This window comes from Vipera ursinii (genome assembly GCF_947247035.1).
Source record: "Vipera ursinii genome assembly, chromosome: Z".
Taxonomy (NCBI): Eukaryota; Metazoa; Chordata; class Lepidosauria; order Squamata; family Viperidae; genus Vipera; species Vipera ursinii.
Genome location: NC_139517.1, coordinates 61,922,560 through 61,938,628, shown reverse-complemented (window position 1 = coordinate 61,938,628; position 16,069 = coordinate 61,922,560). Strand labels below are relative to the sequence as shown.

Below are 16,069 nucleotides of genomic sequence, written 5' to 3'. Positions count from 1 at the left end.
TACTTAAGGTATCGAATCTTGCAGAAATGTCTAAGATTTCTGCTTATTTGAAGGATCACTCGCAAGAAAGATATATTTCAGTTTGGAGGAGATGGATAGATTATATTCAGAATAAATATGGGACTAAAAAGTTCCATTTAGCTTATGAGTAGATTTTAGATTGTTATTAATTTTAGTATTAGTATTGATTATATTTTTGTTTAAGTTTTTATTATTATGTTTTTAATAATTTGAATGTATCTATGTTAAAGGGGAGTTAAAGCACATTATGAATTTGGTTAATTTTATAATGGATAATCTTAGTTAGAATATAATTATTATATCTATAACCCTGTATTCAGCTCTGGGAAGTGGGGGGGAAGGGGGGTGGTTTGGGGCGGGTGGGTTTTGGGGATATGTATTGTAAAATTTTTTTTGTAAAACTCTTTAATTAAAAAACAATAATGGGATCCAAGTGATCTGTAGATTAAGAACTTCATTACTGTCATACTATTTTCCTGCCTATCAAGTGAATAAAGCAGTTTTTTCTATACATTTGAATACAGAGAAGAGTATTCCATCGGAAAAGCCGCTGGAAGAAATTCAACTCCTGGCACAACTGATTTTCAGAAGGTAAATTTACACTAATCAATTGAGGACGATTAACCTTGAAATTTGAGTGATAAGAAGGAATCCTAAATATCAAAATCCTATCAAAAGCAAAAGTAACGAGTCCTACCTTCTGTAAAAACTGTATATAAGGTTATACAGAGAAAGAGGCTTTCAGTAATTTTTATGCAGAGGGGTTTTTACTTGTCAATAAAACTATTTTTATCATCACTTGAATATTAAGAGCGAGGAAGAAGAGATACCTCCCTCTATGTGTCTATTCCTGATTCTCTATTTGTGACATCCTTGTGAGACAATTTTTTGGTGTCTAAGAGGAAAAATAACAGATTTGAAATATTCCCAAAATTTTATTCCTAAAAAAACCAATTATTAGCAACATCCTTCCAAATTATTATACCCTATATTACTAGGGATATTTAGATTCTGTATATAAGAATGCAGGATATTTTTTCTTAAAATGTCATCCTATTTCCCTTCATGTATACTACATTCTTCAAAATACAGACCTACCATCTCTCTTACATTACTTACTTATAAAAACATACATTTGAAAAAGATGTAGTTATTAAAAAGAATTCACAATAATTTGGCTGTAAAATACTAACTCCAAAACAGTTGTTCTTACCTCACCACAATATTCAGAGATGAATTCATTTTTCTGCACTGGATCCTTAATGAAAATCCCCCAGCCTGCCACATCAGAAGGTGCTAGCAGCAGATGCTAGCAGAATGAAAAAGCAAGTGCCTTAAACAAGCCAATAAAACTAAAAAGATACTTAATTCTAATAAAACACATAATATGCAATGTTAAAAGGGACAAAAAGACCAATCAAAGTATTGACTAATAAATGATTTTGTTTTTAGTACTTTTCATATAAATAGTGAAGTTCTGACATGCAGACTCATAGACATTCACAGAAAATACAGTTTTGAAACACAAAATGATCTTCCATTGAATCCACTTCAGGGAAATTCTCCATCTCACCCCAATTTTTCATGAGTCTTTTGAAACTTTGCATCAGCATGAATGCAGGTATTTCAAAACTGCAAAGGCATCAAATGAGGTAGGTAAATGTCAGTTAAAATTATACCTCATAAAGGAGCAGCATTTCACTCAAACCTTATTTGTTTTGTGTCATTGCTACTATATTATCTACAAGGAAATTCTCTACAAGCCAATTAAAATGAATAGAATCTGAATAAGAACAATATAGCACTAATTTGCATAGAACTGTGCCATTAAAACCAAGTTTTAATTAAAACATAAGAACTAATCTGTGGCATTCCCATAAAATTCCACTGTTCTATTAGAAATATAACAAATATGTTGTATATTAGCACAATTTCATGTTTTCACATAAACTGAACATGGTGAAACCTTCAGAAGAAAGTGCTATTACAGAACCTTCTGCTTTCCACCACTGAATTTATTCTGTGTTGGTTAATTTCTCTTAAAATGAAAGTAGCAACTTCAGATGTGCATATTTTTTGTCTGTGAAGATAACTCTGTATGATCACTAAACAACAAATTCTATGGAGTAGTCTACCATAAGTGTAATACGTTTGTGTGCCAATCCTGATGGCTTCTATGTTAAAGCAGTGTTATAGATGGCTGATCACACAAGCTACAATATACAAGCTTTGACAACTGAACTTCCAATAGCGTGTGTAAACTGTGTATTGAGAATATACAATTTCTGAATATACAGTTTCACACTCCTGTAGTTGCAAACACAAAGTAATAAAACTAAAATGATTTACAATCCTAATTTGATTACCATCCCAACAAAAACACACTTAGATGATTCCCCAATAAACTAAGTGTTATAAATCTGGGAACAGGGTTATATAAAAAACATCTTCCACTTTCTTGAAGAAGAATGCTCTATATATTTTGCAGAGATGTCTATCGTGAACAAAGATAAAATGTGTCATCTGTTCATAAAAAGATGAACCACCTTTTTGGACCCTCGTTGAATACTGCAGTTCTTGCAAGACACGTTTTTGCTATCCCAATGATCAGCTGCTCCACATGTCAAACAGAGATCTGGATCGCACTCACGTACAGCTAAGTAGCAAGGACACTGCTTTGTATTGCATTGTGCTTTACAACGGCACCCAGGAAATCTGTTTTGGCCTTTAAAAGAAAAATGAAAGCTGAATCAATTTGTTTGTAACTCCTGTTACAAACTGCTGGATTGCTCAGGACTTTGTTCAGTTTAAAATGCTAGGCAATGCAAACTGAAGTAGAAACCCAAAGAATTTAAAGTAGACCATGGCATTATATATCTGGAGGTTACTTATCTAAACAGTTCAGGTAGTAACACCTACCAGCAGCTCATACATTTAGATATATGTTACAGTATTTAAAATATTGTCTATTCAAACTGCAGTGTTATCATTAAAGCTTTGGGACAATCCTCTTTGAAATTTTCATCCTCTACAAACCCTGTTTTTGAAAAAAAATGCTATATGCTGCAGAAGGTTTGTGGACCCATAACAGGAAATCCTTCAGAACCATTTTTAACTTTTCAAATATTAACTAGCTTTTAAATGGTACTTGGTTTGAAGAATAACTCCTCAAAGTAGGAGACATAGAAAGCAGAACAAAGAAATAGCTGGGGCCATAACAAAAATGAAATGTTCTTTATATTGAATTCAGTTTTTAATTAAATACAAGTAATATTCCTTTAGAGTTAAAAAAACCTTTTCACCAAAAATTACAATTTTGAGGAAAATTTTGAAATTCTGGATATGGTCCGAGGCCTGGAAACGATGAATCTCTCTGCTTCCATGAATTGGGGGTTGCACTTTAGAATATTCTCTATAAATTTCTTTATAAATACCTTCCCTAAAAGAATACCAAAAATACTAGGAAAGATTTCCTTCTAGGATCTTTTTCATTATTATTGATCTTCATGAAAAATATAAGCTTCAAAAGAACAGAATCATGGGGGGAAATTATTGAATTGGGAAATATTAATGGCTGCTATGACTGATACAATAACTGCCTGTTTTAAATGAGTTTTATTTACAATTTAAGTAAGAAAAAATAGAACATAGAATCACAGGGCTGGAAGGAACCTCAGAGGTTTCCTAGTCCAATCCCCTTTTCAAGGCCAAAACCTTATAACATGCCAGTCAAATGATTGTCCAATCTGTTTTTGAAACAACTAACCTGACACTGAGTGTTTAAAAAAATCCAGTCTTTCAGTCAGAAAGACTATCTGCTCAGTCTCCTTCCTCTGAAGGGCTACACCTAATATCATAGTTTCAGATTGCAGAGTTATTGATTTATTTATTTTTTTAAACGTAACAGCTCCAAACCAGAACCAAAAGAAAAAAATACAACTAACTAGACAAGGAGTGTGGAATGAAGTGGAAGAGCTTTAGCAATTTGCCCCTAATATACTTTTAGTTAGAAACCATTCTGTCTTGGATCTTCTACCATATTCTACCATTGAGGAAAAACTTCACAGCAGCACCAAAAAGGCAAATTCTGAACCCCCCCTCTTGCCATCTGACCAGATTTTTTAAAAATCAGAATGGATTACAAAATTTTGTTAAACTTTTCACAAGAATGGCTTTAAAACTTCATCAGTGAGACAACCTCATTCAAATCATATTAAAACGAAATTTCCCCAATACTTACATTCTGAACTGCACTGACAGAACTTCTCACAAAAGTTCTGTGCAATGACACACGGACATGAATTGTCACAAGGCTGGCGTGGATGATCACATGGCTGGTAGTTGTAAACATGATTAGATGATCCATCTGAACAACAACAAATGTAGGCATTATTAAGGACAGAAAAATTGATAAATCTTCTGAAGAATATACTTCCAGCCAAATAATTACATAATTGCATATCCCTACATATTTTCAATAATTAGGGAAAGCGTAAGAGAAATAACCTTAAACAGAATAATTCTTAAACAGAATCTTTTAGTACTCCTATCTTTCCCTGTGTTAGGCTAAAGGAGCAATATGGAAAAGGTAGTTTTAGATGTATCCTGATGCACACCATTATTGTTTGTTTATTATAAAAATTCTAGAAAAAAGGGGTGGTTGTATGTCCTAGAAGTGAATCAAGCACAAAATCTTCCCACTATTCTGCTATATTCTTAGAACTGGAAAAATACTATATTGAGGCTAGAGTCAGTATAATTTCTATTCCCACCATGTAGGACAATCAAATCAAGGGATAGCCTTCTGCCTTAAATTAAACCAGAATACCCTTAGGGAGAATACATACTAAAACCACTTGCTTATAAAAATTTACTGGTAGGATGTTTGTTAAAATATTAAACAAAAACAGAATTTCAGGACATAAGTTTAAAGATGCTAACCCTTCTTTAGCTGTATCTTTCTGCAATGTGCAGCCCACAGTCTATAAAAAGAAGAACATACAATATAGTTAATAGATTTTTCACATAGAAAATGCACCTAACTCAATCTGCATTTTAAAAGAGATTTTGATATTTTGTATCATTTTCAGAAACAAGTGTCAAAATGTCACTTAAGACTGCATTATTACAAAAAAAAATACTAATCAGTGAATTCAATTTTGGTAACAGCTCCCTTACAAATTGTGAAGAAAATAGTGAATGAAGGTCAGTTGGTGCAATGCAATGCAGGGCAGTGACGGGGGCTGGACTGGATCTGTTGGAAAAGGTTGCTTCACACCCTTGGAGTCTCCAGGGTGTTTGGAGCTACCTGCAGGACAGCTGTTTTGCATTCCACTGTGAATGCTTTCCAGGTACCGGTATTCAGCTTCATGCTGCATTGGAATTTTCCCAGCATTTAAAGGCATAGCTTTTTTGGGGGGGGGAGGGGACATGCAGGTGAGAGGAGTTGCAACATCCCTTTGACCACTCATAAGCGTAGTCAGACTGCCAAGAACCTGAACTCTGATTATGTGACTGCTTGGGAGAGGTGTCTGCAACAGACGTAATTTCAGGCACATTCATTCAGCACCATTGTAACTTCAAATGGATGCTGAATGAACAGTTGTAAATCAAGAACTACCTGCATTATCCCAGTTTTCATAGCCCAGCATACTAATTGTTGCTAGAAACCAATCAACAGCCTATATAGGTCAAACAGAACGGACTGGCTCTGAGGTTTTAGATCATTCACAACATAACACTGCTTGGATGGAGACAATGCTATGACCAGCAAAACACTGACTAAATAGAAATGCTCACAGCTTCATATTACTACCCATCCACCAAAAAAAAAGATATAACCAATTTTTGGTAGAGGGAAATTAGATTTTACATGGGTAGGTTCACTAAAGAAAGCCAATAAAGTATATTTGCCTACAGATAAATGTGGGAATACTCAGGGACTCTAAATTAAAAGACTGCTAATATACAGGTGTTTTATGGAGTCTTCTTGTGCACTGACTGAACACTTTTGTGTCTTGCTTATGATGAGCATTCTGGGAGATAGGGGACATAAATGATCCAATCTTGATAACTGGAAAATTCAGTAGTCAGCAGATGAATTTTCTCATCCCCGCTATTTTTATAAAGAATTCATATTCATTTCCCTTGACAATACAGTTTAGCTAATTGATGGATTTTAATAGTGATTTTCATATTTGTGGCTTTAACTGTTATTTATTTTTGATTAGCTATCTTCAATTATCTCTGCATAGAGGAATAGGATACAAATCAAATAACAATTGGGATAGGAGTTCTCTATTATTTTACAATCACAAATAGTGAGGTGATAACATAATAACATCAACAAACTAGACACAGCTATTTTTGTCCCCTTTTCTCCAAATTGCCATATATTTTAGAAAAAATCCATTATTTATATTTGTTTTGAATTTTAAAAAGTTAGTTATTACAGGAATATTTAAAGCAGATTTTTTAATATCATAAGGACATTTAATTGCATTTCAATTTGTATAGTGCTTTGCAATAGATTCTTTCACTAAAATATTGAACATTTTGATGCAATCCTAAAATGCACTATTTCATTTATTTAACAAAAATAATATATACTTCCTGTTTGTTGCATTCCTTTCATTAATCTTTTAAAAATTCTTTTTCCCCATTTTAAAATGTTATGGGATAGTTGATATACTATTGATTTACCTGTGTTTCCTTTTTTTTTTCCTTGGAGGAGTATCAACATCTTCAGCAGGTGCTGGAGCAATAATACTAGATTCCTTTACTCTAAACTCATATACCTGAAAAATATTAATTATCTCCTAAGTTTCATTGCAGTTTTACTGAATTTGATATATTAATGGTTTCCATAAAATTGTAAAATTTGCTATAGTATTTTTGAAAACATTTTCAAAATTTATGCTTACCTGCCTGCATGTTTTGGTTCCAATTAACCTGGCTATTGCACAGAAATTGTCATAATAGGTGCCAATGAGAACTCTGAACATAGAAGCTTCAGCACCACTCCATTCAACATTTTCTGGAGGCTCTATATTTGGCTTCATCTTTATTGGTGTTTGACACCTAGAATTTGCTTCTGCAATATCAAAAGCAAATAGTTTCAAGTCTCAGAAACCACAGCAATGACCACACTAAAACCAAACCAAACCAAACCAAAATAATCAAGCATCCTACTTTTAGTAAGATGCCATTTTAAATGTAGCCTGATAGGCAATGTATCCGCTTTACAGCCAGCAGGCATGACAAAAGTTAAAAGATTGTGGGAACTGTAGTCCAAAATGTATGGAGGATTTCACATTACTAGTTTCATATTACTAGCACTGTATGATGCTATCAAACTTGACTTTCACCCCTCAAATTTCTAAAACAAGTTTTTTATTTTATACTTTCAATTAATGGCATATCCAGGACTTCCAGATGTGGAATAGTGAACTAGCATGTCTCTGAATGAGTGGAAATAACATTGTAGCTACAAAGGAGTATAAGTAGATCAGTCTCATGAATCTCTCTGGATAAAGAGAGAACAGGAGATTGCACACTTGTATGCTGGATAGCTCCTTGTCACACCTGAAGATGAGAAGAAAAACATCTTCAAAGAAAAACAATAAAGTCTAGTTGCCTTGTGAAAAAAGCACCTTTGGGACAACCATGACCTGGATGATTGAGAATCTCCATAGACATTGTGCCATTTGTTTATATAATTCTTTCCAAAATCCTATAGCAAAAAATCCAATTTGTTTTGTCCCTTAGCTTGTTTATAACTTGATTGAAATAAAATCTTATTTAGCCTTTTGCCATTTTTAAAAACGTTCTCAAACTTATAATTAATTTTTCCTTTATTCTAGAGTAAAGTTAAACTCCCCCTTCATGGATTACTGCCTTGTCGTGGTGAAGGGGCTTGCGTAATTCAATGAAGCTATGAGCTATGCCGTGCAGGGCCACCCAAGATGGACAGGTCATAGCAAAGAGTTCTGACAAAACGTGATCCACTGGAGAAGGAAATGGAAACCCACTCCAGTATCTTTGCCATGAAAAACCCATGGACAGTACCAAAGGAAAAAAGATATGACGCTGGAAGATGAGCCCCTCAGGTCGGAAGGCGTCCAATATGCTACTGGGGAAGAGCAGAGGACTAGTACTAGTAGCACCAGAAAGAATGAAGCAACTGGGCCAAAGTTGAAAGGATGCTCAGCCGTGGATGTATCTGGTAGTGAAAGGAAAGTCCGATGCTGTAAAGATTTTTTCTCCATAGTAACCTGGAATGTAAGATCCATGTATCAAGGAAAACTGGAGGTGGTCAAACAAGAGATGACAAGACTAAACACTGACATCTTAGGAATCAGCGAACTAAAATGGACAGGAATGGGTGAATTTAATTCAGATAACCATCAGGTATACTACTGCGAGCAAGAATCCCTCAGAAGAAACAGAGTAGCCTTCATAGTCAATAAAAGAGTAGGAAAATCAATACTGGGATACAATCCCCAAAATGACAGAATGATCTCATTTCGAATCCAAGGCAAACCATTCAATATCACAGTAGTCCAAGTCTATGCCCCAACCACCAGTGCTGAAGAGGATGAAATTGACCGGTTCTATGAAGCCCTACAGCACCTTATAGAACTGACACCCCAAAATGATGTCCTTATCATAATGGGGGATTGGAATGCTAAAATAGGAAGCCAAAAGATAACTGGAATAACAGGCAAATTTGGCCTTGGAGTACAAAATGAAGCAGGGCACAGGCTGATAGAATTTTGTCAAGAGAATACAATGGTCATAGCAAACACTCTTTTCAAACAACCCAAGAGACGGCTCTACACATGGACATCACCAGACGGTCAACATAGAAATCAGACTGACTATGTGCTCTGCAGCCAAAGATAGAGAAGCTCTATACAGTCAGTAAAAACAAGACCAGGAGATGACTGTGGCTCAGACCATGAGCTTCTCATTGCAAACTTTAGGCTTTAACTGAAGAAAGTAGGGAAAAGCACTAGGCCACTTAGGTATGAACCAAATCATATCCCTGATGAATATACAGCAGAGGAGACAAATAGATTTAAGGAATTAGATCTGATAGACAGAGTGCCTGAAGAACTATAGACGGAGTTTCGCAACATTGTACAAGAAGTAGCAACTAAAACCATCCCAAAGAAAAAGAAATGCAAGAAAGCAAAATGGCTGTCTGAGGAAGGGAAGCAAAAGGCAAGGGAGAAAAAGAAAGATACACTCAATTGAATGCAGAATTCCAGAGAATAGCTAGAAGAGATAAGAATGCCTTCTTAAATGAACAGTGCAAAGAAATAGAAGAAAACAATAGAATAGGGAGGACTAGAGATCTCTTCAAGAAAATTGGAGAGATGAAGGGAACATTTCAGGCAAAAATGGGCATGATAAAGAACCAAAACGGCAGGGACCTAACAGAGGCAGAAGAGATTAAGAAGAGGTGGTAAAATTACACAGAAGAACTATACAAGAATGAGCTTAACGTCCCTGATAACCATGATAAGGTGGTCACTGACCTTGAGCCAGACATCCTAGAATGTGAAGTGAAGTGGGCCTTAGAAAAACTGAGCAACAACAATGCTAGTGGAGGTGACAGTATTCTAGCTGAGCTATTCAAGATCTGAAGACGATGCACTAAAAGTGCTACACTCAATTTGCCAGCAAATTTGGGAAACTCAACAGTGGCCACAGGATTGGAAAAGAGCAGTATACATTCCAATTCCAAAGAAAGGCAGTGCCAAAGAATGTTCAAACTATCTCAACATTGCACTCATTTCACATGCTAGTAAAGTTATGCTTAAAATCCTACAAGCTAGAGTCCAGCAGTACAGTTGCAAGAAAAAGTATGTGAACCCTTTCGGATTACATGGAGTTTTGCATGAATTGGCCATAAAACGCGTTCTAAACGTCATGTAAGTCACAACAATAGAAAAACACAGTCTGCTTAAAATAATACTACACAAACATTAGCTGTTGTCATGTTTTAATTGAACATAAGATGGAAACATTCACAGTGCAGGGTGGAAAAAGTATGTGAACCTTTGGACTTAATAACTGGTTGACCCCCCCTTTGACAGCAATAACCTCAACCAAACGTTTCCTGTAGTTGCAGATCAGACCTGCACAACGATCTGGAGTAATTTTGGACCACTCCTCTTCACAAAACTGTTTCAGTGTAGCAATATTCTTGGGATGTCTGGTGTGAATCGCTCTCTTAAGGTCATGCCACAGCATTTCAATCAGGTTGAGGTCAGGACTCTGACTGGGCCACTCCAGAAGGCGTATTCTATTCTGTTGAAGCCATTGTTTTGTTGAATTACCTGTATGCTTTGGGTCATTGTCCTGTTGCATCACCCATCCTCTGCAGAGCTTCAGTTGGCAGACAGATGGTCATACGTTTTCCTGCAAAATGTCCTGATAAACTCTGGAATTCATTTTCCCATCAATGACAACAATCTGTCCAGGCCCTGAGGCAGCAAAGCAACCCCAAACCATGATGCTCGCTCCACCATGTTTTACAGTGGGGATGAGGTTTTGATGTTGGTGTGCTGTGCCTTTTTTTTGTCCACATAGTGTTGTGTGTTTTTCCCAAACAACTCAATTTTGGTTTCATCTGTCCACAGTAAATTTTGCCAGTAGTGCTGTGGAACATTTAGGTGCTCTTTTGCAAACTTCAAACATGCTGAAATATTTTTTTGGGACAGCAATGGCTTCCTCCGTGGTGTCCTCCCATGTACTCCATTCTTGTTTAATGTTTTCCTTATTGTAGATGTGTCAACAAAAATGTTAGCATTTGCCAGATATTTCTGTAGGTCTTTAGCTGACACTCAGTGCATTATGCACTGTGCTCTTGCAGTCATTTTTACAGGACGACCACACCTAGGGAGAGTAGCAACAGTGCTAAACTTTCTCCATTTGTAGACAGTCTGTCTTACCGTGGACACATGAATATCTAGGCTTTTGGAGATACTTTTGTAACCCTTTCCAGCTTCATGCAAGTCAACAATTCTTGATCGTAGGTCTTCTAAGAGCTCTTTTCTGCAAGGCATGGTTCACGTCAGACAGTGCTTCTTGAGACCAGTAAACCCAAAACAGATGTGTTTTTAAAGGGCAGGACAGCTGTCAGCAACACATCCAATATCATCACACTGATTGGAGTCAAGGTTGGCTCACTCCTGGCTCCAATTAGCTCTTGGAGAAGTCATTAGGCTAGGAGTTCACATACTTTTTCCAGCCTGCACTGTGAATGTTTACATGTTATGTTCAATTAAAACATGACAACAGCTAATGTTTGTGTAATATTATTTTAAGCAGACTGTTTTTCTATTGTGACTTACATGACGTTTAGAGCGCATTTTATGGCCAATTCATGCAAAGCTCCACGTAATCCCAAAGGGTTCACATACTTTTTCTTGCAACTGTATGTGGATCGAGAACTACCAGAAGTACAGGCAGGATTTCGAAGAGGCAGAGGAAGAGGTCAAATTGCCAATATACGCTGGATCATGGAGAAAGCTAGGGAGTTCCAGAAAAACATCTACTTCTGCTTCATTGACTATGCTAGACTTTGATTGTGTGGTTCACAACAAATTGTGGCAAGTTCTTAAAGAGATGGGAGTACCAGACCATCTTATTTGTCTCATGAGAAACCTATATGCGGGTCAAGAAGCAACAGTGAGAACTGGACATGGAACCACTGATTGGTTCAAAATTGGGAAAGGAGTCCCGCAAGGCTGTATACTGTTACCCTGCCTGTTTAACTTATATGCAGAGCACATCATGAGAAAAGCAGGGCTAGATGAATCAAAAGTTGGAATTAAGATTGCCAAGAGAAATATCAACAACCTAAGATATGCAGATGATACCACTCTAATGGCAGAAAGTGAAGAGGAACTAAAGAACCTCTTGTTGCGAGTGAAGAAGGAGAGTGCAAAAGTTGGGTTGAAACTAAACATTAAGAAAACCAAGATCATGGCATCCGGCCCTCTCAATTCCTGGGAAATAGATGGGGAAGAAATGGAGGTTCCTTCACTTCTGAGAGCATGATGACTTTTCTTTGCTTTGAAGTATTTAAACCCACAGGAAATTAGTGCTCTCTTTGCAAGGAGCTATCATGACTCAATTTAATTGAAGCAAAGGAACTTTTACTGAAAGAAACTGGTTGCAGCATAGTCGGGCGGAATCCGGTATTCCCGTGTAAAATACAAAGGTATTCTTTCCAACTCCCAAACCCTTCTCCCATGACCAGTCCACTGGCAAGTCCATGTGATGCCGGTATCATGTTTTCAGAAATTCTGGGGTGTGAAACTGGTAACATTCCTTTCTTAGAACAACCTTGAAGATTCTGGTACCAACCAGTTTGGTGATCTGGTCTTTCCATCTCAGAACCGATTTGCACTTTCACCTATATTCTGCTTCTCTCCCAGCTTGACAAAGAAAAGAGGAGAGGGAAGATGGAATGCAAGGGTGGAGGGAGTTGCATCTGAGTATCAGCTGTTCCTGTGAGAGTGCCCAACCCAAGGACACATCGAGCAGTGGACTAGCATAACTGGCCAGTTTCCATAATAAAATGAACAGAAGTGATTGGTAGACATAATGGACTGGAGGTGACCCATAGGGAAAGGCAGGGATCAACTATGCTACTGTTTGCATGGGAAACCCAGAGCTGGTTTCACTTTATTGTTGCCAACATGGTTTATTCAGTAAAATGTATACTCTTGATAAAATAATGCACCAGGAGTTTCTTTTTCTGGATTTGCCAACTAGACAGTTGACACTTCAGTTGTCACTTCCCCCTCCCCTTTCCCATCATTAGATACACAGGTATGGATTGCCCCACATGCCTCCCCCCTCCCTTCCTCTTTGATGGCAGGAACCCAGCAAGGCGCCAAGGCAAGAATGGAGATTCTGACAAGAGATCAAATCCAACATTAACATCTGAATGAATGAAAGATCAAGATTGCTAGAACCAAAATAAATAAGTACAAAGTGAGTTTGTTTGATGAATGTTAAAATAAGATTAGCTTCTATAAAATTTTAGGCAATCTTTATAAATTTTTGCTGATAACAGGAATGAAATATTAATGACTGATAGACTGGCAAATGGATAAGACATATTATGAGAAGAAAGATACCTGCATACAATCTTACGGGGGATGAAGAGTTCTAAGTTTATTTGTATTTGTGATGAAAATCAGAGGTCACCTCTTTAAATATTTCTCTTCCCTTTTTATTTTTTTATTCTTTCCTTTCTTTTCTCTTGCATTTTCTATTCTACCTACACATTCTCTCTCCCTCCCCTCTTTACTCTTCCTTTCTGAGTTTGGTTTTTATTGTCTTTTATTGTTTGTTTTAAAATCAATAAAAATATTTTTAAAAATTCAACAAATAATACAATCAGAGAAGCAATCAATAAAAATGTTGCCAATTGTATCCTCAGAAGATAGGACATTTTGATGGTATTTCTGTTTTAGGTTTGACTGAATCATTCATTTACTCTTGGCACAGAAAGAAAACACGAAAGCATAATGGGGGGAGGAAGACAGACTAAAACAATATATGCCAACTTATTTTATGGTATAAAAGTAACTGATTTTACACAGCACATGACTGAGTACAGTAACATGCTCCAGCATGAAATTAGAAATGTTTGAGCATATTTGTTACCCTTTGATGTATCAAAAATTATCCATTGTAATTATTAAATCTAACTTGATGAGATAAGGATATCAAACAATGGATTAATTACCACTGTCAAGAAAAGAATTTCTTAAATTTTTATCTTAAATGAAGAGTCTAGCATGTGTTGGAGCATAAAGAAAAAAAATCACACACATTTAATTAATTAGCTATTTCCATCATATTATGTCAGAAGTATCTTAGTAATTATTCAACGCTCCATTTATTTACTTGACTTAAAGTAGTTCCAATTCTGTTGCTCAGTACATATTTCTGAAGAGGAAGTATCTCTGATGAAATTTTGGTGCCAGAAGAATCTAGAAACATATAGAAGGTCTGAAAGATTCTTGTTTTGTTCATCCTTTTGATGAAGCCCAAGTGCCAGAAATGCTATATGGTTTTTTTCAGCATAAATAATCACTATTACATTATTGTTATTATTGTGCTTTAAATAAGTTTTCATTATTAATCAGAGTAGACTGCATATGTTAACTCAATATAGAACTTGAATTAAATTTACTGGCCTACTTGTTCTTTTTGAACTTAGAAAATAATTTCTTTTCATATATACAAGGGGTGTCAAACTGCCGACCTGCAGGCCAGATGCATCATGGTGAAACCACACCCATCCCATTGCCAGCAATGGAAAAAAAGTTGTGATACGTTGTGACACGTCACGTGACGTTGCGAGTTTGACACCCTTGATATATACCATGAACAAAGGAAAAGAAAGATACACACTAGAAAAGGAAAATCTACCTTCCCAGTCATTAAGACAGTTAATCCTGTTGCCTACTTGCACTGTTCTGAAATTTTAATGGTTCCAATTACATTAACCTCTTATACAATGACAACTTCATACTTTTAAACAAAAATACACATGTACAATACCAATTTCATATCAAATATTTTTGCTCAGTTTAGATGGATATACATGCATCCATAAAAATACGTAAAATGAAAAAAATGTTATTGTAAGGTCTTTCCTGTTATCCCCTCAGGAAAGCACGACTCTTGAAAGAGGCATTGTTTCAAAAATGATCTTTTACTGAGAGAAGTGATTACAGAGAAGAAAGACGGAATCTGAAGTTTCCACATAAAAGCACTAAGCTAAAAGCATGCTTCTCCAGCCCTACCCCAATGCCCCAGTACATCAGGAGTCAATCCACTGGTGTGAAGATGTTATGAGAACTTCATGCCAAAAAGCTGATAACTGGCTGTTCTCTGGTGCCTCTTCCTTGCTAGCCAAGATGGCCCTGAGAGTTCCCCCCCAATTCCCATGCAGATACATCAAAGTGCAAGTAGAAACAATGCAGGAATATCCTCAATCCACAATAATGCATGTTCTCCCTCTATTTTGAATGGCAGTGTTCCAATAGGGACCTGACAGTTATACATTCTGAAATTATTATTAATTCAATCTGAATTTAATTCTTATTCCTTAAAGGATTTTCAGTAATTTAAATTACTTGTGAATTCTGGAAGGTGCACAATAGGGGATGACTGTACTGTAGAACCCAAAACATAACAGTTCAGGAAATTTCTTATAATAAAAAATTAAATTCATTATTTTCAAAAGCAGGTGTACAAAATACTATGGTCTTTCAATAAAACAACTGAACTTTAATCCAATATTTCCAGCCCCAATATAAACCCTTTTAACAAAATTAGCAACATTCCACAACTGTCTTACCAGAGGAGCTTGAAGTCTCATCTTTTTTCTCTTCTTCTTCTTTATCATTATTTTCACCTCCAGTTTCAGTTCCAGCTTCTCTGTCACTATCTGTATCTTTTGATTCTAGCACATTTATGGTTGGTGTGCTCGGCCTACTGGTATTATTTGGAAGCCTTCCCCTTCGGCGACCTCCTGGACGCTTTGGTGGTGTTTTTATTCTCTCAGCAGTCAAAGCAGCAGCAAACTCTTTAGCTCCTTCCTAGCAGGCACAGAAATATTTCAGGATATAAGAAAATGCATAGAGGATAGAGCCTTGCTAAAAAGGGGTTCAAAAACATTGATCTAGTATTAAAAGCAAATTAATATGTTAGATCAGACTACAAGTAAGATTGCAAATCAAAAAGGTAAATATAATGAAATTAAAACTAAAACTTTAAATACTGATTTACTCAAATCAATTCCCTTAACAATTCTGTACAGTAGTCTTATTATTTTTATTACCAAAAAGGACTTAATATGTGCTGTTGCAGATTCTATCAGCTAGGAAAACAACTGATGAAATTTGTCTGCATTGCTTGGCAGATTTTTAATTAAAGATGAATTAGGCAAAACCCATCTTTGATCAATTCAACATCCTGTTTTAGGACATCATTTTAGAGGGTTAGAATA

At 36.1% G+C, this 16,069-nt stretch overlaps 1 protein-coding gene across 3 annotated transcripts in view; it reads right to left on the bottom strand.

Moving 5' to 3' along the window:
• EZH2 (enhancer of zeste 2 polycomb repressive complex 2 subunit) overlaps positions 1-16,069 on the bottom strand; it is a 107,688-nt gene that overhangs the window by 8,520 nt on the left and 83,099 nt on the right. For all 3 annotated transcript variants that reach the window (XM_083378289.1, XM_083378291.1, XM_083378290.1), the window contains exons 10-16: positions 15,419-15,659; positions 6,945-7,114; positions 6,724-6,818; positions 4,963-5,003; positions 4,262-4,387; positions 2,568-2,746; positions 1,235-1,330 (exon numbers count right to left, since the gene is read on the bottom strand). In XM_083378289.1, the coding sequence (XP_083234415.1) occupies positions 1,235-1,330; positions 2,568-2,746; positions 4,262-4,387; positions 4,963-5,003; positions 6,724-6,818; positions 6,945-7,114; positions 15,419-15,659 (948 nt within the window). The remainder of the gene's footprint in view (positions 1-1,234; positions 1,331-2,567; positions 2,747-4,261; positions 4,388-4,962; positions 5,004-6,723; positions 6,819-6,944; positions 7,115-15,418; positions 15,660-16,069) is intronic.